Raw genomic sequence first — 22,807 nt, 5'->3', positions numbered from 1 at the left:
ATGTTCGTCGACACAAATCAGTTTTATAAAGTTAAAATTTATATTAATACTTTTCTTTTTGTATATTAGTAAAATACTAGTAAAATATATTAAAATTTAATAATTGTAAAACACACACACACACGCATATATGTGTGTGTGTGTGTGTGTGACAAATGTCCGTTGATACAAATCAAGTTTTATAAAGTTAAAATTTTATATTATTACTTTTCTTTTTTTTTATTAAATACTAGTAAAATATATTTAATAATTGTAAAACATATTTTTTTTTAAAATGAAATATGTTATCTACATGAGTATGAGTGATGCTATTGACACCCCAATTGTTTATCTAATAAAATCATATCTCAAGGATAAATTTGTAATGTTAAAATGTATTGCAGTTAACCATTCTTAAAGCACTATTTTAAAACTCGGACTAGATTAGTGGATTGGTTGGTCTGACCAGTTCGACCGGGACCCAGGGTCGACTTTGGTCCGAGTTAATAGTAAAATCAATAATAACTAAAGAACAGCTTTAGATCGATGGTACAGTGCAAACCGGTCAATGCGACTGGCCAGAAGCTTAATCCGGTCCACTAATTCCCTTGCATTAGTTTCATTCTCCATTTCGTTTCCAAGTTTCACTCTCAGCAAGCCAGCACAGAAGCAAGCATTTTCCATTTTCATCTCCAATATCAGTCGAGCCAACAGCAAGCATCCTTCCATTATCGAAATAGAATCTTCTTCATCTTCTTTGACTTCAACTTCAACAACGCCAATCGAAACTCGAGATATTCTCTTCATCTTCTTCACTTATTTTACAGGTTAGATTCTTCATCTTCTTTTAATTCTCTAAATCTTCCATTTTCATCTCCAAAGGTGTCTAAACTCTAAAATGCTTTTTTCTTTTTACTCTTCTATTCACTAAAGTGCGGCTTATTATGAATATAATGTGATACAGAGTCAATGAGGATCTAAAAGAAATTCTTTTTACCCTTCTCTTCACTGAAGTTCAACTTATTTGCAGGTGAGTTCTTTTTATTTTCTCTTCACTTGAGACTGTTTTACATAAATAGGTTTTGAAATAAAATAGCTTTCGCCTTTGTAGTAATTGTTGTATAAGTTCTATAAGCATTAGGTAATTAATAATGTCCATCCCTTACCACCAGCTCATGCCTTTTCTTTTGGATTTCGTCATTAGTAATATAGCAAAGTTTCANTGTATTACAATCAGAAACGATCGTGGAAGGAATGAAGCATCGAAAAGCGCCTGTTGCTTCTTGATCAGTCGGTGAGGTCGGTGCCTTTTCTATTAAATACTCATTAAGAAATTTTTGTGGGGCACCATGGTCTAAAAACTACCTCCTCACTCCCCTCCACCACCCCCTCTCTTTATGTGTGTGTGCAAGCACACGCGGGTGCAAATTGTTTGCAACAAATTGCTAATCTGTAAAAAGCATTCTTCACTCCAAGAAGCCACAATGACCACTGATCTTCTACGGAAGAATCTAAAGTTGAAAAGCTGATAAGATTCTCTGCTCGTTTTAACAATATGAAAATTCAATTCCAAAAGTCTGTCCATACATTCTAGATAGAGCAGAATAAGGGAATATAAATATATTTACACTAGTGACAAAGACACTTTCTTTCTTGAGAGGATAAGAAACAAAAACTGACAAAAACCATCAAACTGACAAGTGGGTTGTGTTTGGACAAGCGTTTTAAGACCAACCCTGTTTGTATCTGCGGAAGAGGTCTTCAGTTTGGGCATTTTTGAAGGCACTGCAGGCAATCAGATAAACCCATATCAGTACAACAACTGCAACAATCAGAATGATATTGGCTTTCCTCCATTCTTTTCTCAGGTTCCCCAACAGACCGGCTTTGCAGGAATTGCAATTGTAGCAGAGTTGGGTTTGGTCATTGTTCCACAAATAGCAGTCTGGATCAGCCATTGGATTCACTGGGTTTAGCCACAATGTTGGGTTCACATAACTGAAACCACAAACCGTTGGAGGCTTACAACATCCTGACTGTTTCACAACAAAATCAAACCTTTAATCCCAGAAAAAAACAGTAAAAAGAACTGCTAAAAAAAGGGGAAAAATATTAAAAGCACCCCACCAAACTATGTCTTTATATACACGCCAAAGCTGGCAACCATAACTAGCAATTTCATCTTTTGCAATAAAGACAAAGCAATAACCTTAATTATTGACTCGTTGATTACTTTAACTCGGGCTAAATTTTATAATCTTCTTGAGTTCTGATAATAAATGAGTGGGTAGTTACTCACTCTATTGGCACAAACTTTCCTGGCCTCGTGATGGAAGGGTACAAAATTTCATCTTCTTAGATAATTGCATATACCCCACAACGAATGATATCTGATATTGTGATTTCTTCTTAAATCATGCTGAGTTAAGCTATCATCAATAAAGTTTTTACTGGGAAAAAAAAAAGGGGCAAGTGGCCTAGCTAATTAAATTACATGTACCACACAGCATGTCAGCATGTGAGGCTTGTTGTCCTCAAATTTAAAAAAAAAATGATGCCCACATAATGGTAGGCACTAATACAATTTTTTTAAGGAAGAAGTGGGTCCTGCGTTTGGACAACTATCTAGTCCTGTCTTCTCCAGTGAGTTCCCGAAATCAGTCGATGTTCGTCTGATCTGTATCAAATCACCAGGAGAAGGAATCATGTTCGTTTACCCCCTAAGTCGTGATGGCAACCAATGGAAATGCGCCACATTCATCAAGATATTAACTTCGTTTGTTAGAACAGTACATTAATTTATGGGGAAGTCAGAAGGGAATATGCACGCCATAGAAATTGGAAGTCTGTATTTTGGAAATTAATGCTAAATCATGGTTGAAAATTTCTAAAACTGAATTAGAGTAAAGAGAAAGTGATGTTGGGTTGTTGGAATTATACATAACGTAAAAAAAATGAAAGGAACAATAGATAGAGAAGTTAAACAAACCTGAAGAGGAGAGATATGAGCACTAAAGAACTGATCGGGGGTGATGTATTCTTGGTTTAGTTTAGGACAAACATCGGTTTCACTGAGACAAGCTCGAATCTTGTTCCAATTCTTGGAGTCAACAACGTGATCCCTCAACCATCTGGAGAACCCATCAAGCCTGTACTCCCTGTAGCCTCTCCCGGGGACGGCATAGCTACCGTCAGGTCTCGTTACAACGAAGGCAAAAACAAGGAGAATGAGGAGGAGGGCAATCAGTATGGCCATGCAGCAGAGATAGAAGGCCAAAAGAGTCTCCTTGTACCAGTAGGCTCCAACGAAGCCACAGAGGGAGACAAAGAGGATGAGGAAACCGAGGATGACAACCGGCCAGCGAAAGAGATGGATACACTCATTGTCAGGCTTGGAGGCTAACCAGATGCCGGAAGCAATGATGGGGATGGAACATAAAAAGGCTATGAAGTTTAGAACTGCAGTTATGTTGTTGGCTACTCCCATGGTGGTGGTGGGTTTCTTTCCAGTTGGTGTGTTTTTGTGGTGTGAAAATGGTGAATTATATGGTTGAAAAGGTGGGTGAGAAACTGGATGAGGGCACTGTGCTCTAGCCTCTAGGTCTGGACACACAGTTTCATAACCAAAAACGGAAGTGATAATTTATAGATAAATATTTTGACTTTAACTGCTTCAATTGAGCCAAGGGCATATTAGGACACCTTGCTTTTTTTGATGTTACACCTTCACTAGCATAATAATACATCATGGGATAAGATAATTATTGATCTTATTTGTTGAAACGTATTTTAATAAAATACTGTTATATTTTCTTTAATATCCTATTCAAATCCAAATTATATTATAGATATTTTTTTATTTTTTTTTTTTTAATAATGTGATATGATTATAAAAGAACAAAATAAACATCTATGAGTTTTTAAGTTTAAATCCTCTTAAACGTTAATAGAAGTGGTCACTTATTGAGATTTTTATCCGATCGTTAATTCTAAAACCCTACATAATTAATTAAGGTGTACGCGAGCTGGCCTAACATCTTCAATAATAAAAAAATTATATTAAAAATGTTGAAAATTAATTTTAAAATACATATCAAAAGTCTTGCAAATGTATAAACATATAACCATTTTCACTCATAGAAACAAAAAAAAAAAGAATCTTGGTAATTGCTTTAATACTTCCGATTCCGTGGAAGTATAGATTAGGTTGATATGGGAATTTTATATACTTTATTTGGCCATCAAGTTGATGATAAAGACTATATAATATAAAGACATGAGAATATTAAATAAAGGGACACATAAGATAGATATACATATACAATTCAGAAGACTTGATATGAATTCCACATGCTTTTATTGGCTAACATGTCCACTTCTTTGGCATACTAATTAATGCCATCCAACCATACGTCACATTTTATCATTTATGAACACATATTGTGCTATCATCCCATAATTAAATGCATAATAATTGACTATTAACGGATTTTCATATCCCAATCCCGTTTAATAGTTGAACAATGTTGAATTGATTGATTCCTTGATGGTTTTCACTATCAGCATGTTATCTATTTTATTTTGTATTTCTAAAAAAGAAAATATTCTTATAGATATATGTATCTTTCCTATAAAGGATAAACAATGTGTTTGCATGAATATTTAGAGTGTTTTTTTTAAAATAAACTGTATTTTTGCATAATACTGTTAATAATCAGCCATATAATTTGACTAATAAAATGTTGTGTATCTTAACTCTCTTTAGTGAATGTTTCGGTTATAATTTATCAATTTACAGACCCTTTTTAATTACAACTTTAATAAAAAAAATATAAAAGTAATATTTTTTATATTACAGTCAAACGTTTCGAATAAAAACACCTTTTGTAAAGCCTTTAAATTTTCTCTAATGAAGCATTGCAAAACAGAAGCCATATTTGGTGACGTCGCGCATGTGTCACCGAGAAAGCCGCGGCTTCGTCGGTGCCATCGCCATGTGGCATGTGGTCTCGTCTTTCTTTTTTACCCTCCCAAAAGGCGCTAATTGCTTAAATTCCCCAACCGCTTCCCCAATTATAACACTCTATTGTTTGGCTACAAGTTTTATGCTAACCTTCCCCCACCCGCACAAATTTTCCCGCGTTTTCCAGAACTTGAAAAAGCAATTCCTCACTCTCCCAGTGAGAAGGAATATGGAGTCATGGCTCCCGCTCATGGACATTTTTCTCAACAACCCAACACCAGAAGTGGAAGCATCTCTATGGCTACAACAATCTTTCAGTGCCACGTCGTCGTCGTCAACCTCAACCCCAATCACTACTAGCTCTTTTATTTCTTTGCTCACAAAACCCTGCAATGTCACTATCAACGATTCATCCTCTTCTCCCACCACGAAAACGTGAACCCAGAACGTGATTTAGTTTAATTCTTCGGTGTTTTATTTTTCTTGCTTATTTTTACTGATTGTGGTTTTTGAATTACAGGGTTATGTTTATAGAGACTTTACCGGGTTTCGTACAGTCCAGGATTTTATCGTTTCTTGCTTTTGAGAATAAGAGATTTAATGCACGTGAGTTGTGTGGGTTGGCCAGGGATGTAATGAGTGGAGGTGGGGGGAGTGATTTTTGGGTTAAGAGAACTGCACGCCATCTGTTTGACGCGGTGTCTGACTCGAACTATGAGTGGATTTCTGGCTTGAGTTTGGATTCTGAGGATCAAAAATTTGATGAAGAGTTTGAGTCTGTTCCGTCTTGGCTTAAGGGCTCTTTGAGTAGTAACGATGATTTGCTTTTCCCTTGGCTTCCTATATCGCTTAATGAATTGAATTCAAGAACCTTTTTCACTGCTTGTGAAGATGAGAATGATGAGGATTCAGTGAGTGAAGTGAGAGAGAGTTTAGAGAATGAATTGAATGAAGTTGTGGAGGAAATCCAGGATGATTGTCCTACACATGTTTGTACAGAAGGTGAGATCGGAAAAGTGGCAACAGATTTAAGCGAGCGGCTTAGGAATTTCGAATCTAGTTATAAAACTGTAGCTTTAGCCAATGAAATACAACAACTTTGTTTGGAAAAAGGAGGAGACTCTTTTAAGGTTTTGGGTTTGATTAAACCTTGGAAAGCAGATGATGAGACTGCTTCGGTTCTGATTTCTCATTTTTCAAGTGGAAGTGAAGACGAACTTGCTTGGCCAAGCCAGGTTCTTTGCTCAGTTGTCCTTCCTAAGTTATTGGTTCTTGAGGAGCCCGCTTCTCGTGTGCTTGTGAGTGCATTGATAGAGTACTGCAAGATCCATCAGAGAGCTGCTGAGTATGCATTAGTTTTTCCTCTAATATTGCGAAGAGAAGGTATCAACAACCCTATTTGCGATGTAATAACAAGAATTTTAAGGGAATGCCTGCACCCAGCTCATGTTTCAGCCTTCTGCCAGAAACTGCTTTATGGAGGAGAAGATGAGAACAGATTCATCTGTCTTCCATCCCACCAATGTCTTATCTCTGATGAACTGGTATGGACAGAATCCTTGTTTACTCTTTTCCAAAATATCTTGAATCATAATGTTCATTTTACTCAGGATTCGATTGATCATATTGTTTTCCGGGTTGTGGAATTGACTGAAAGGTTTTTCAAATCTCTTAAGTTTGGAAACTTTTTGTTATGTTTGGTCACCAAATGTGCCCCACTGTTGAAGTCTCATAAGCTTTTATTGATCGAAGTCGTTGAGCACACAAATACGATTGTTACCAAATCTATATTATCAAAATTGGCTAGCTTTTAGCAGTTGTACTTTTCAGATCATTCTTGTTGATGTGAGTTTGAATCAGTCTTTGGGAACATACAGTTTGCACAATCTGCAAGCTCTCATTAGAAAAGTTAACATTGATATAATTGTTTGGATCATTTCTTGGGTGTTGCTACGTAGGTTGTGCTCTGGAAACATTTGAAAAGTTTTAATTTTCATTGATGAGTTATTAGGGCCTTGTTGGCTATATTCTGTTTAGATTAATAGTTAACCTAATAATATTCAGAGAGTTAGTCAATGCTGCTGTCAGCCTGTCACTGGTGTGTATAACCATTTAGTCATTTTTGTCTCCCTAGTGGCTTATGATATTTCTTCTTACCAACAAAATTTAGGAAGCAAAGAATAAATATGGGTTTCTGTGATGAGCGAGTTTTCTCAATTTCTGGAAGACTGAACTCAAACGTGTCCCGAAAAGCCCAATAACTCATTCACCTCATTAATAATAATATATATATATATGGATTGTTTCCAAATGATCTTATTTTAATATTTTTATTTCTTTAGATTTTATATATATCTCAACATTTAAGACGTAAGGCAACAGATAAGATGCAATTGCTTAGGAAGAAATATGATTTGCATATGCAAGAAAATATTCACTCAAATCATGGATTTACTATGTTAGGTAAATTGAATGAGCTTGTGGTGCTGTGAACTATATAAGAATAAATGGCCATGTGGTTTCCTTGGTTATCTTTTGTAAACTACAAAAGTATGCTAATATTCTATATAATTTTATCAACTTTTTTGATATATAAAGGGTAGGTTTAAGGGCACCAATTATTTTTCTAAAATCAGTGACACAATTTTTTGAGTCATTTGGAGTGAGGTTGAGTTTTCATGTTAACTTGCACAAATAATCCATTTAGTTTCCAACTGTTTAAAGACAAAAATTTACAGTATTTTAAAAGCGGAAATTTGGTTAAATTTTGTCTTTTATAAATTATGTGATACCTATGAACGTGATCCGGATTTTAAGAAAATCAGGAACGTTTGCATTTGGGAACTTTCATAGATATATCGACTTCCTCATACTCTTTTATTTATTTATTTTGTTAATTACCTTTCATTTCTTTTGTCACTTTGAAATGGGGTTTCATGTTAGGAGTATTTAAACTGCTTTCGTAATTAAACTTCAATGATTTATAATACTTCAATACAGATAAATGATAAATGAAGGATAGAGAGCATCATTTGTTACATTCTCAAGAAATCCAACAGCATAACTCTCTTTCCTAGTTGGGCAAAAATAAAAACACATTCTTCTATAGAAATAAGAAAATGTAACGTCAAACTGACAAATAAACCCCTTACATAGTATCCGTAGCCTAAGTAACTGATACTTTTATATAAGACTATTGTGGTGGCCATTGGTCATCTTCTTCACTGACTCGAATCTGGGGCTTTTGTCTGAGAACTTCGTGGTGGCATAGAGCTTCAGGTAATCCTGAAAACTGTAGTTATTGGGGTATAAGAGTTTGGGAGCCGGAGAAATAATGGCCTCACCAGCAGGATTGTAGAAGGTTGCAATGGAGAGTCTGCTTCCTTCCTCCCCAGCCATTACACGATGCAACGCACTTTTGTAACTTCCATTACTCAGCACTTCCACTTGGTCACCTGTGTTGACAAAGATGGTGTTGTTTTTAGATGGTGGGATTTTTATCCATTCTCCATCTTTCAAGAATTCAAGACCTGGAACTTGGTCGTCTTGGAGGAGGAGGATGATCCCTCCAGCATCAGTGTGTTCTCGAAGCCCTCTCACAAGCTCTGGACGAGGACATTGAGGATATTTTGCCACTTTTGTCCCCACAGAAGGACCTTTCTCTCCCGAGAATGTTTTCATTATATAATCTTTCTCTAAACCAAGGTTCTCGCACATTAGTTCAGAAAGCTTCTCTGCTAGCTTAATTAGTTGAGCGATGTACTCGTCCATTGTTTTGCTGCAGGTACACATCACATATAGGTCAATAAATTTATCGATATTATTTTGAACTAGATATATAAGTTGAAAGCGTAATTCTAGCTTGACAGATTCATAGTGACTAACCGAAGATCCTCAGATAGATTTGTAATTTCATTGATGTTAGATTTTGGATGATGCCAGATAAAAAAGGTGCTTTCCCAGTCCATATCATTTAAATTATCTTTGCTGTTCAACCTTTTAGCCATCTCTGACTCATAGAAGCTTTCCTTCAAGTTATGTTCATAGTGTGAGTTCACCAGCTGCTTCACCTTTTCCATCAACTTCTTGTCTATTCCATGGTTCTCAACCTGCAGAGATTAAGCATTTTGGTATTAGAATGAAGAGTTGATCAAATATTCAATTCAAATAAAGAAAACGCCATCTTTTTTACCTGAAAGAAGCCCCATTTCTCACAAGCTTGATGCAGAAGCGCCATTGTTTTTTCCCTCTTCTCACCTTCGAGATCACTGAAATCTATCACAGGGATCTCCATTTTTCTTTCTATCACAGTGTAAAGATGAGTAACTGAGGGTGGTATTTATAGGCTTTGAAACAGGGCTTGCTTTCTTTTTCTCTCTTCTCTTGTTTTTTACCACTTCTTAATTGTGGCAGTTAGATTTGGAGCATAAGTAATTACAGGTATAGTATAGCAATGACGATAATCATGTGATTGACTTTATGTTTCTCTGATTGGCCAACCATGTCCTCGTTATTGCAACGCAAAAAATAAAAATTCTTTTATTTTTTTGTATAAGTAAATTTTTTCTTTGACGTGGACTACCCGCCCCTTGTAATGCCTATCACGTTGACTGTCTCTTTTGCCCCTTTGTATTATTGTCTGTATGCATGTCAACCAGTCAACATGGCTATATTCTAACTCTATGAATGGGAAACTTGTTTTGCTTGTTTTGGGCATTGGAAATCCTCATTTCAAGCAAAACTAGGGGCAGTGTTTCTTACTGAATGATTTGACCTTCAAAGAGAAAGTGGGGGATAGGAATCTTTTTCTCTTTAGAGACATTCCAATGGGCGTTCTTGGTGGAAAGTAGTCAGAGTCAACATTTCTGTATTGGTTGGTTTTTGTAAATATTCTCGGTACTGGCTTCAATGTAGATATTAGACTGATATATAAGTTAAATATTCTTATTGGTTGGTTTTTGTCAACATTCTCAGTATTTGTAATTGGTAAACTGATGATGTTACCATTTATCGTATATTGTAGCACTTGGTTTTATGCCATGACTGATCAGATTCAGCTGCAGGATTAGAATAACTCTAATTTTAGATTTTTTATTTATTATATAGTTTGAGAGACGTATTAGAAGAGCCTTTTCTGAGAGAACAGTAGAGCTTAGTTTTCTACCATAATTTAGAAATCTGATGATGGTTTTTGGACTGTTTTTAATGCTATTTCTATGTGCTAATCACTGTATAGATGACTTTTTGAAACTTTTATTGCCATGTGACAATATGATGAAGTGCAACAAGTAAAATCACTATTATTTAGTCTCTTTTGAATGAAGTAAAAGTGTGTATAAAAAACCTCTAAGGTATCGGAGAAAGAAATAGATTAAATAGTTTTACAAATTAAGAGGCAGATCTGAGATGTTATTTTATTTACTTAATATTTGCGTCTGAATAGTTTCTTTAAAATTAGTGAGAAATCATTCCCAAGGATGCATCAAGTCACAGAAGAATCTAAACTTTAAGGAAAGGTACCGAAACCTAGCCAGGTACAAAGCAACTTGATGTAGTTTGCTTGATAAGTTATCGCTCCAAATTAATTAAGTTTTCGTTGTTTGATTCATACAAACGCAAACTCAACATTCTGCTTTTGTTCACACTAAATTATCGCCGGCTATTGTAACTTTGTTCTTTGTATTGAGGAATTATTGAATTGAAAATATGCTTATAGTCAATTAAAACATGTCTATACTTGTTACTTGAAAATGCAACAACCAGAGATACCCAATCGACCTTGGCGGGATTGGATAGGATATGTACATGATTACAAATAACCAATTAGGAACATATTAGAAAACAAATAATGAAAAGACAAAGATAGATTTTAAAGTGGTTTGGCGAGTTAGAATCAAGTTTACGTTCGTTGTCATGTTATTGTTTTGTATTTGCTTTACACTCAGACTAATTATAGAGAAAACACATAAAAACAAGGATCAACTTGTGTGAATAATCGATCTCCCAAAACAAAGGTGGTTTCTCCTTTTTATACATCATCTGATAGTGGTTGTTACAGAGTGTATTATACACATAATCTCCCGTAATTCGGATTTGAGTCGGGCACACCCATATGTAAAACTGAACACCCATGCTTAATACTGATAATCTTGCTAGTGAAACCATCTGCTATGGGAACGATACGTGAGGTGAGCTTAATCGTTAGATCCTGATATGGTGTAAGGAGAGGTGACACAAATTTGGTTGTCGAAAAGTCCACTGCACAACAATACTAATAGATGAATTAGTGGTGTTGAGAACTTGTGCTGTGAATAGACTGTTGTATGTCCAACAATGAATGTGAACATTTTAATGATAATTAAACACTCGATGCTTACATATAAATCATTACATAATCACAAGATAAGGATAAGTTTTTAATGTAGCTATTGACTTTTTGTAAAACACATGTTAATATTAATAAAGGCAAATTCTCTATATCATTGTGTTTATATTATTTAATATATTGGTATATGCTTTTAGAGCGGTAAAATCACGATGAGAGTATCAAATGTTTTAAATTTTGATTGTAAGGATTCTATGATCACATATGATGGTTACTCTAGAATTGTTCGCAGCCTTAGTATTATTCTGAATTAAGGTCAGTGGCGGATCCAATAAATGACAAGTGGAGACTACAGACCCTACTCAATTTTTAAAAAATTTCAGATTTTATATTTATTTAAATTTTACCCCTATAGAATTTTGAGATTTTGAAAACAGAAGGGCCCCTACTGTAAGTTTGGATTTTGTTTTAGTAAAATCTCATTTTTAATCCTAATATATATATTTCGTATTTTTTGTGATTTTTATTTTTATGCAAGGGGGTTTGTTAGTTTTTAAAAGCTTTTATTATGAGTGAAAATTAAAGGAATAAGAACTGTTGGGTTTGCATCTAATTGAGGGGAGAAATCTGTGCATTTTTACAATAAAACTGATGTAGCAGGGTCATAGTGAGAATAAGAGATCAAAAAAATTGTTTTATACGTATATAAATTGGCTGTTCGCCCAAAATGAAGAAGAAGAGAGAAAAACTCATAAAGAAGAAAGGAAAAGGAAAAAGAGAAGAGAGGAAATAATGGGTTTGACCAGTTTTTTCTATCTAATTTTTCTGCACTTGAGTTGACGGTATTTGAGAACTAGGCTAAGACTATGTTATTGACATGCATTCTTGTGATGAATTTGCTAAGTTATAAGAAATTGGTGATTTGGCTAAGAATTTAGTTCAGTTTAAAAAAAACATTTTATATCTGTAGGTGTATAAGCTTGTGAAAGTTGTATTGGTTTTACCAGTTGTGATTGCGACCATAGAAAGGATTTTTTCTGTAATGAATCTTGTGAAAAGTCGGTTACGCAATCGAATGGGAGATCAATGGATGAATGATTGCTTTGTCACCTATATTGAGAAAGATGTATTTGATACAATTGACGATAAGATGATTATCCAACGTTTTTAAAATGTAAAAACTCGTCGAGGACAATAGTAGAAAAATTGTTTTATGTTTACAAAAATTGTGTTTTTTGAAAATATTTATTTGTATTTTGTAACTTTTTGTTGAAGCTCATCGTAATGAAAAAAAAAAAGCATGGTGATGATTGGTTTTATTTTATTTTTGTTTATTTTTTGCCCTCATAAAGTGAAATTCCTAGATCCGGCACTGATTATGGCACAAATAACTCAGTAAGACTATTGTAGCGTTGAATAACCTTGTCGAAAGATAGTGATAGATCTCTCGCATGTCAAAATTGTTTGGTGACAACTTGATGCAATGCTTGAGTGTTTGTAGTTAGCAAGTTCATTGGATTGACCTCTCAAAGGATTTCATATAAGATGGTAACTTTAGTGTCTATGGAATATATTATTTAACGGATGGTGGTGCATGTGATCCTTAGACTTGAGATCACCAAAGCATTGTGCGTAAATATTGATGTAGTTTGACACTAATCTAACGTAATCTTATTGAGGGTTATCAGTACGATAATGGTTGGCTACATTGAGAAATGCACTATGACTATGGTGAATCGACATAGGATTCATCATTTATGGGTATATGAGAATTTATCTCGTTGAATAATTCGGTAAATGATAACAACCGCAAATCTGTACCCACAGTGAAATTGAGTTGGTGCTGAAGTCCAATTTTATTTAGACGTTGGTTCGGTGACTGAATACGAACATATCAAGATAGTTGATTTGAAGTTGACACTATTTATGTTCTTCAAACCTTGATGAGATAATAGATGATGAAAGAATTAGATTACACGGTAACCATATTGTTGATAGGAAGCTATATCGCTGAATCTGAATCTATTGTGTGGCCATGATGCCTTGTCAGAGACCAATCTTGGACTGTGTTTAGTGAGACGATTAAATGAGTGTTAATTACGACAGTACTCACTGTCGATATGATGAAGAGCTTACGAGTCATACACATATAAGATAGTATAAGAATTAATAAGTAAAAGGGGTATTTTCATCTTTTAAGATAAAAATGTATTTTATTAATTTCTCAGTGCAATTAAATTTGGTGAGATTGTTGCCTGTATTTAATTTCATATGAGAATTAAAATTAGTGAGATTACGTATTTATTTAAATGTATGTGTACATATATTTAAATGCAATATTATTATTTGATATTAATGTAAAAATACCATATATGGCTTGTTTGCTTGTGGGGTTAATTCTATTCTAATAAAGGAATAGGATATGTGCTACTCCAATTATGGACCAGGGTTTTATTTGTTGCACTGTATAAGTGCAACTTAAAATAAAACAAATAACACTTTTTAATATTGAAAACCCTAGCCATCCTCTCTCTAAAAGACGTTCACCCTTGAGAGAGTGAATTTTTCAATTGAAAAATTCTGCCCTTTTTAATTCTAAAAGTCAATTGATTATTCAAGCAAATTAAGCAATTGATATATCGTCCTATTTTGTGTGGATACCGTTCGTGCATTCCTATTCTTGGAGTGAAAGTGAATCCGCAAAAATCAAGTGAAGGAGCCTACAAACGCTGGTATGAAATTGAATTAATACTTTTATTAATTGTTTCATGTTTAAAACAAGGCAAACCAATATAAGGATTGCAAGGTTTTGGTTTATGAATAAGAAATTCTAAATTTTGCTGCGCTACAATTGATTCAATAAACTGACAAAACTATGTAAATGTAATTGAAGTTGCAGCAGCTGATTCAAATACAATTTTGATAGTTATGTATTGATGCATAAAACCCTATCTCCGATCTTAAGTAAGGATATAATTGTAACAATAAAATTTATTCTTCTTCCATACTTTTTACTTTTTACTTTAAAATTTTATATTTATATATATATAATTAGAGAATGTTAGATCCACAACCTAATCTCACAACTTTCTTTCACAATCTCTAACATGGTAGCTTGTCATTGGTTAGCGTGTAAAATGGGTCTTACCCACCCATTTGCGAGCTATCCCATGACGAGTTGTCACATCGGGAGCTGGAAGAGAAGGTTGTGAGATTGAGTTACAATTTTGGATGTTTTGTGCCCCATTGTTCTTTATCTTGTGCTTCTTTCCCTCTTCAAGTGTTTGGATAAATGGGGCCATTGTTAAACAGAATAGTAATTAGCAATGGGGGCTAAAGCGTAAAAGAGAAAACCAGTGGAGGCTAACAGTCAAATCACTTCCCTAAAATAAATTGTCATTGTTATAGGAGTTAGATTTTTGGTTAAGTAGATTGGGCCGTGGGCTCAGCCCAAAGAGAATCTGCTGACAGAAAATTAACTTAAAAAAAAAAAAAAAATCTCTCTTAATTATTTTCTCTCTAACCAAACACTTAATTTTCATCACTTAGAATTATGGTTTTAAAACCTGGCCCGGCCCGTCTGGTTCAACCGGTGATCGAGCCGGTCGGTTAGACTAAAAAACCAAAAATTTCAAATGACTCAGTTTGAATCGTGGTTGGATCGGATTTTTTATTACGAACTTTTTAGTTATTTTTTTATATGTCATGTTGATGTCATAATGATGTCATCACGCTGACATCACGGTTTGAGCCCGTGGTTGAACTGGTTTGATCGGTCAACCCAGTGACTTGGTAACCTGATTAGGCCACTCCCCGGGTCGGGTTTTAAAACCTAGCTTAAAACTCCAAGAGATTAATTTGAAGGAATAAAAAAAGTTTATGTCATCTACAAGTTGATTAGTAATAATTAATAGATTAAAATAGTCCTCTAACGTAAGATGAGGGGAGATTCAAACCAAACCAATTTATTAAACACCATATTGTCAGTCAGGAAAGTGATTTTGTCATATAAAATTAAGAAATAGATTTTTCTTTAAGATATAAGTATTCGTAAGAGATTGGTGATTCTGGTTATATAATACTTGGGTCTATTAGTATTGAAAAGTTATATTTAGTTCAATTTAGCCCAAAAAAAAAAAAAAAAAAAAAAAAAGCAAAGGATTAAAGTAAAAATATAGCTGTAATTAAGTGTAGAAGAGAGATATAAAAAGTTTAAAAAAAATTATTTTATTTTAAATTCAAATTAAAACTGCCAAGTTATACCATTTGCTTAAAACCTCAAGTACACTAGTCAATTGTGGAAGCATCTTTTGCGTGAATATAAAGAATTTGATTTAAATAAAAATAATGATAATTTCAATTAAATAAGTCATGTTTGGCCGACAGGATCTAATGAAATATTAAAAAAATTACGAAAGATCAATTTGATTTATTTTTACAAGTTAAATACCTAAATTATTTATTGTTGAAACTCTTAAAATAACATAACCATTTATTTATTTAATTTTTTTGGTAATTGAGATGTCCAAATTAATTTATACGTATTTTAACTAATTTTTAAAGTCTATTAAATATATAAATTCAAAGGACTAAATAAATAATAACGTTATTATGGTATGCAGTGGCGGATTCATAAAAATTTTTTAAGGTGGGTTAAAATAAAAATTAATTATAGATAAATATTTTTGTTCATTAATATTTTTTTTAGGGTAAGCTAAAATCTAAAAATTATATATAAAATATTTAAAAAGCCCAAAAGTGGGCTGGAACCGCGCATGATGGTATGTGACATCAATGTTAAAAACTAAAGGAATAAAAACGAACAATTTTTACCATTAATTTTGAATAATATCATTTATCATATAAATATTATATTAACTACCGATTACAAAATGTTGATAGATGCAGTAGGGCTATCAGCTATGTGTCAGTTTCACATGCAAATTAAATGTTTGGTATACTGTCATCTGATTCTCCCTAAAATAACCTTAATACAAACCCAAACACACTTTTAAATTTTAATGTTAAGATTTTGGATTATAAAATAAATTACCTTTTTTAACAATCATACCCTCCCTGTCAATCCAAGTTGCCCCTCGGCCCACCCATGAAATCTTCTGTGACACATGTCAACTTCACTAAATTTATCTTAAAGCTACGCTGTGTTGACTGTTGCTTGCTTCGCGTTCAACGGTTGTGATCTTTTGACCTTCCCACTGCCATTGCTCCACTCAGAAATTTTATTATTAAGATCGGTGTGATAATCGTAATACTACCTGGAAGAGCGTGAGGAACACGGCATATCCACTCTCTGGTGCATTGCCCCAACCCAACTTCCCCGATCGATGTGCGTGCGTGGTTCTTTTTTTCTTCCGAAAGGAAAGTACCACTTTTAAATTAATTTAGAATCAATTTAGATTTTTTTCTTATACAGGAATCAACCTACTTTGCTTGATTCTAGGGATTTACATTTTTAAAATAATTTTACTAGGATTTTGCTTCAATTAATATTCTCTTCAAATTTCAAAAAACATCAACACAAATTTAAAATCGAAATATAGATAATGTTATTGCTGTTTATTGTAAAACGACAGCAAATGAAATAAATCTTTAACTAACATATCTATTACTATTTTTAATTTAACGTTAGTTCCGTTGGTTTATATTGAATTTCCCCCCAAAAAAAAATTAAATAACATTTTAACTATGCTATATTTAGTTTTAGAAGCATTAATTTAAGTCATATTATTAATAATTGTCTAAAAGACTTGCATTTTTTAACAAAGGAGATTAATGGCCGAATTTAAGTAACCGTAGTCTGGCTGTTTCGTGCCAAGTATGTTTCAGGGTCCGATACTGACGAATTGAAAGTTGCCAACTGGAAAGTAAACTTTTCCACTGTCCCTCACGCGCATTGTCTTGCGCGTAGCGTCACCATTGTCCCTCCTCACCTGACTGAACATCACTCCCATTCCCAATCTGCAGCACCATTTGGATTTGGTGCATTTCTAAGCTAACCTAACCTAACCAAAACACCAAGGAAAGAAACACTTTCCCTTTCCTTTCTCCTTAACAATTCCAAACGACACGTCGCCGTTTCAGGTGCTTTGCAGCAATGAGGTTATCTCTCGCACTCTTCATCATTGTTTCTCTTCTCCTCTGCTTCGCCTCCACCGAATCTGTCACTGAGTCCAACTCCGAGATCAATGCCACCGCTGCTGAGTATAATAATGTGTCCAGCGCGAGATCCAAGGAGGACAGTTTCGCTGACATGCTTGATCGTGCTCTCGAAAAGGAGTTCAATGAGAGTGACCAAAACGAAGGTCTCTTCTAGATCTGAACCATTGTTTTTTTTTTTTTTTGTTATTATTTATGTCTGCATTTATTTATTAGCGGTTGTTCAACTAGGGTTTCTGTGGTTGCGGATCACTTTTATTTTAAATCAATCCCGTTTATTGAAGCAGGAGAACTCATTTTAAGTAAAGCTGAAATGTTATCATTAGGTTGTGCTGGGTGTGGCTCTTGTAATTAGAACAAAGCATTATCCTTATAAAAATTAGAAAAAAATGAACAAATGGAAAGTGTGTATCTTAGATTGTGCTTACATGTTTGTGTTTTTCTGTTGCAGCTACTGATCCTGGCAGCTTCAACAACAGTGTTGCTGGAGAACAGGTTGCTTATCATATTCTTTTTAATCCATATGATTTTCATTGACTTTTCAGTGGACGGCATTTTGTAAAAAAACTGTTGTTTTATATATTTTTCATTTGTGGTGCTGACGAGAGGACAGTATTGTGAAACCACTGTTTAGTTTGTATTACTTGTAACAACTTATGATGGATGTGCATTGTTGCCGTTACAAAATTGTGTCAAAATGGATGGAAAGTAGATAAAATAGAAATTCAATGTGAAACTTCATATTCAAATGCTGATGGCTGATTGAAGAGTTAAATAAACTGTATGTGGAGAGCCTCTATAGTTGAATCTGGCAGTTTTGCCTGATGAAGTGTATTTGTCTGAATGTTGTATCTTTGGTCTTGACAGGCTGTTTTGGAAACTGTTGCCAGAGTTAAGAAGAAAAATGAGACCAAGGAGGAGAAGTATGTCCCTGTAGCTTGAAAAATATATTATTCATTTTTTTTTTAATAAATTTTTGACATGACATTCTTATTACAACAATGGGAATGCTTATTTTGTTTATCTATGATTTGCAAATTTCTGACACGATTGTGAGCCTTATGTTAGGTCATTTCAGTTTCATGATGTTTTTAATTTGGATAATGAAAATGGACAAGAAGATACTCCAACATTGATTGATCGGAAGGTATATTTAGTATTGTGCAATTCATTACCTACTTGATTATTTGTCTTTTGCATGCTTTGGTAGTTTATCTTGTATGATGATACACTACTTCAAACAGTTACATTTTTTACTAGCCAATATTTGAAGTTGATAAAATTTGATCTTTTATAAAAATTTTCTTCAGGACAATGTGTTTATCATATCAAATGCAAAGTCGAAATATCCAGTGCTACAACTAGACTTGAGGTTTGTTACTGACTATTCTGTTATCACGCCCCTGCCCCAACCTCTCAGTAAGAGAAATTTGTTGGCCATTCCAACCTGTTCAAAATGATGTTATTTGCAGATTGATATCAGATCTGGTGGTTGTTATTGTCTCTGCAACTTGTGGTGGCATTGCCTTTGCTTGTGCTGGACAACCGGTTAGACCAATATCATTCATCTATCTTTTATTATTTCTGCAACTGCCTTTGCTTTCAAAGACTCTGTTTTTGGTTACTTTCATACAGCATCCTTAAGGAGTATCTTTCAAATTTTGATTTTGCAGGTTATTACAGGATATCTGCTGGCAGGATCTGTTATTGGGCCTGGGGGCTTCAGCTTTGTCAGTGAAATGGTTCAAGTATGTTGCTTCTTCTCACTATTGTCTTATATTTGGAAAAAAAAAAAAAAGTGATTGTGCTGGAAGGCTATATAATATTCTTTCTCTCTTGATATAGTTCCATATTAGAATAAGTTTCTCATTCTTCAGTCAATATATTTCAAATCTTATAGCTGTTTAATATCACATATCACTTCTTATATTCTTTCAGGTTGAAACAGTGGCCCAATTTGGTGTCATTTTCCTTCTTTTTGCATTGGGCCTGGAATTCTCCACATCAAAGGTTCTCTCATACTTCTCTCATCCATCCATGCTTATAATTTAATTCTTTTCAGTTGAAGTAACTATTGTCTTTTCATAATTACAGCTTCGAGTTGTTCGTGCAGTTGCCGTTTTAGGAGGTCTTCTCCAGATTTTTCTATTTATGTGCTTGTGTGGAATAATAGCTTCGGTATGACTTATATCATGAAAGTTTTGGGTACATAGTTGGTAATGGAACAACCTAGGTGCCTGCTCACCATAAAGATTACCTTTATATGAAGTGGTTTATGTTTAAACTTTAATTGTATTCATTTGATTGAGTATTCTACAGAATATTCAGCCGTTATAAAGATTTTTTAAGTTGCTGGCTTAAAGAAATATTTTATTGTTCCCAAGGCTGTTACCTTTTTTTTTTTTCTTTTCTGGATAAGAGACCTAAGATGTTACTATATAAAGTATTTTACCCTGTGCTCCCAGTTCTGTCTAGATTTGAGTTTTTGATGGATGTATCTGTATGCCTTTTGCAGTTGTGTGGTGGTAAGCCTTCAGAAGGGGTATTTGTTGGTGTCTTGCTGTCTATGTCTTCAACTGCAGTGGTAATTTTTTGGCACAGTGATGTCATTTTGTTAATATAATTTATATCCTAGTAGTAATCTGATGGTGAAAATTTTGTTTAAGTTATCATTGCTCTTTATTGCTGGCCTTTCCATGTGGCTGTATATCTCTCTATTTTATCTCTTTTCATTCTAAATATGACTAATTGTAGATCACATTTATTGCGTGACATGATTTCCTATTTCACATCATTGTATTTGTAATTAATCTCCTAAGATAAAGAATTCATCTAGGAAATGCTTGTTCAAATAGGAGCTGAGGTAAAATCCTGTAGAAACTATAATACTTACAGTAATTATATAAGTATTACAGAAACTAAAACACAAATCAATGCACTGTGCTGGTTAATTATAAGATATGTCTCCATTCCTCATAAAACATTTTAATTTTAGTTTTCTTTAGGACTACCTTCTCACTTCTTAACCCTCTTCATGGGAAGTTGGTAGTCTCCCTCAAGTCAATGAGGTGAATAAAAGTTAAAGTTGCTGAATAATTTAAGAAACTTGGTGCAATATAATCATGTATATTATGACTGCTCTCTACGTTGGGCCACCATTTTGACGGCTGAAGTTTGGAATATGTTACTGGTGTCTTTTATTTCATCTTGCCATCAATTGGTATTTTCTGAAATATTTATTATCTTTTTTGTGCTAGTCATATCAATGATATATACATATATTTATTTCTTTATTTTTACTTCTTGTTGGCTATTTATAAACCAGTCTGAACTGCTTGGTGCTCTCCAAACCTGCTCAGTGTGATTAATGGCAAGTGAGAGTAATGATTTGAACATTTATAAAGTTTGCAAATTGTTTGATGCACTTTAATAGTTATACAGACTGGAGAGGAGGCTACTTTCTTTTTCAAATCCTGGCATCATTTCATATGCTTGAGATTACTGAATAGATTAAAACATGTGGGGTTCATGCGCTTCTACTTCAAGGGGTTGACTGGTTATGTATTAGAATACCTTAAAACATGATGTTATGGTTGACAGAGATTGCAATCTTTGAAATTATTAATACCTGATCAGAATAATAGCATTTCCAGGTGTCTTTGATCCTGGTTGTCTCCTTGAATATGTTTCAGTGGGAAGTTTCTAACATGATGGAAATAAGAATGAAAGCTCTTCCATTGTATAAAGTGTTTTATAAAATGTATGTTGGAGGCTTAAATTGGATTTCTTTGTTACTGTTTACTCATTTATAATATCTTTCGTACATGTTATTTTAAATGCATATGCATCATATAAGTGTTTGTTACACCTTTGCTGGCCACAGGTTTTAAAGTTTTTGATGGAAAGGAATAGTATAAGTGCCTTACATGGTCAAGTCACAATTGGTATTCTTATTTTGCAGGTACATATTTTCTCAGATAATGATAATGATTAATGCTATCTTACTTGCCTGGTTTAAAATGATTGATAAAATTTAGTTATCTATTTTCCATATGATATTGTTCATGTTGTCCCACAGGATTGTGCTGTGGGTTTGCTTTTTGCTCTGCTTCCAGTTCTTGGTGGAACGTCTGGTGTTCTTCAAGGAGTAATATCCATGACTAAATCGTAAGGATATAATTTAAAGTTTATGTAATTAAATCGTTTTTATTTGATTGATCTCAGGAACTCTGCCTGCATCAACTACTGTATCATTGGGGTTTCATCTTTTCTTTGTTTCTCTGTTATGTTTTACATTCTAAATTTTTGATAGTAAACATATCTGTCGGACATCAAATTTATGATAAATGGTAAATGTTAAGAGTATTTAGATGTAATAATTTGAAACTTGTGTCCTCAGTTTTCCGGTTGATTGGACTAGAAATAATGTATATTGGCTGTTGCATACCTGGATGTCTTTCGATGCATTTGCCTACATACTAGAGTATTGATTTGTTGCTTCACATGGTAATATTGAATTTCCAGATTGGTGATGTTGATTTCATTTCTGGCCATTTTGACGATATTATCTCGTACATGTGTACCATGGTTTCTGAAGCTAATGATAAGTTTATCTTCGCAGGTAAGCATATATATATATATATATATATATTTATATACGTTTCCTTTGAAGCTATTTTTCATAGGTGTTGACAGTTATAGGCTCAAATATGGAGTTGGCAAGCAGACTAATGAATTCTGTTATCTGGACTGTTATTTTTGCAGACTAATGAGCTCTATCAACTGGCATCTGTGGCATTCTGCTTACTTGTTGCTTGGGTTTGTCTCATTTACCTATTTCTAATTGCCTTGTGATTAACACACTCTTAAACAATTTGTCTTGTCTGCACAATTGTTCGACCAAAGTGTTCTCTGTTTAATTGATTTTATTGCAATCTAATTGCTATCAGAGATTTTTATTTGTTCCATCTTAATTGGAACCTAAGGAATTAACAGCACCAACCTACACTCCATTCACTTCCAATTTATGCATGCATATCTGCATGGATGTATTAATATAGATTGTTGTGACATTTCAGTGTAGTGATAAGCTGGGTTTAAGCCTTGAACTGGGTTCCTTTGCTGCTGGAGTGATGATATCTACAACTGATCTTGCTCAACACACGCTTGAACAAGTAAGGTTTTGATTTGTGTATCTATTTCTGTAGTCGCACAATACCTGATGACTTTCATTCTGCTCTGCTTATTATAGCATTATTCTTTTTATGTTTACTGCTCATTCTTTTGAGTTTGCGGCAGAACTTGGATGATTTTCATCAGAGTTGCTGCAAATTAACATTCATAAGTGGATTCTTCTGATTTGA

The 22,807-nt window shown here is 33.9% G+C and overlaps 4 protein-coding genes across 4 annotated transcripts; 2 read left to right on the top strand and 2 right to left on the bottom strand.

Annotated features, from left to right (window-relative positions):
* Positions 1 to 1,383: 1,383 nt before the first annotated feature.
* Positions 1,384 to 3,577, bottom strand: LOC116117081 (tetraspanin-2-like). Its single transcript, XM_031403111.1, has 2 exons — positions 2,969 to 3,577; positions 1,384 to 2,015 (listed from the first exon to the last, which is right to left on the bottom strand). The coding sequence occupies exons 1-2, from the start codon at positions 3,464 to 3,466 to the stop codon at positions 1,704 to 1,706; spliced, it is 810 nt and encodes a 269-aa protein (XP_031258971.1). The 5' UTR covers positions 3,467 to 3,577; the 3' UTR covers positions 1,384 to 1,703.
* A 1,488-nt stretch (positions 3,578 to 5,065) lies between these two features.
* Positions 5,066 to 6,881, top strand: LOC116117084. Its single transcript, XM_031403114.1, has 2 exons — positions 5,066 to 5,377; positions 5,463 to 6,881. Exons 1-2 carry the CDS (start codon positions 5,085 to 5,087, stop codon positions 6,754 to 6,756), a joined length of 1,587 nt encoding a protein of 528 aa, XP_031258974.1. The 5' UTR covers positions 5,066 to 5,084; the 3' UTR covers positions 6,757 to 6,881.
* A 1,047-nt stretch (positions 6,882 to 7,928) lies between these two features.
* LOC116117086 (1-aminocyclopropane-1-carboxylate oxidase 1-like) lies at positions 7,929 to 9,307 on the bottom strand. Its single transcript, XM_031403115.1, has 3 exons — positions 9,135 to 9,307; positions 8,828 to 9,051; positions 7,929 to 8,720 (listed from the first exon to the last, which is right to left on the bottom strand). The coding sequence occupies exons 1-3, from the start codon at positions 9,234 to 9,236 to the stop codon at positions 8,126 to 8,128; spliced, it is 921 nt and encodes a 306-aa protein (XP_031258975.1). The 5' UTR covers positions 9,237 to 9,307; the 3' UTR covers positions 7,929 to 8,125.
* A 7,817-nt stretch (positions 9,308 to 17,124) lies between these two features.
* LOC116117076 (K(+) efflux antiporter 6-like) lies at positions 17,125 to 22,618 on the top strand (the record flags this gene model as incomplete). Its single annotated transcript, XM_031403105.1, has 15 exons — positions 17,125 to 17,590; positions 17,896 to 17,939; positions 18,312 to 18,367; positions 18,513 to 18,591; positions 18,755 to 18,816; positions 18,917 to 18,992; positions 19,118 to 19,192; positions 19,383 to 19,454; positions 19,539 to 19,622; positions 19,960 to 20,028; positions 21,328 to 21,405; positions 21,523 to 21,611; positions 21,969 to 22,065; positions 22,209 to 22,262; positions 22,523 to 22,618. Coding segments are annotated over exons 1-15 (1,239 nt in total), but the record flags the coding sequence as incomplete, so codon positions are not given.
* Positions 22,619 to 22,807: the final 189 nt, after the last annotated feature.

This window comes from Pistacia vera, unplaced genomic scaffold (genome assembly GCF_008641045.1).
Source record: "Pistacia vera cultivar Batoury unplaced genomic scaffold, PisVer_v2 Contig798, whole genome shotgun sequence".
NCBI classification, from domain to species: domain Eukaryota; kingdom Viridiplantae; phylum Streptophyta; class Magnoliopsida; order Sapindales; family Anacardiaceae; genus Pistacia; species Pistacia vera.
The sequence above is the reverse complement of the archived record's forward strand: the minus strand, read 5'-3'. Positions and strand labels throughout refer to the sequence as shown.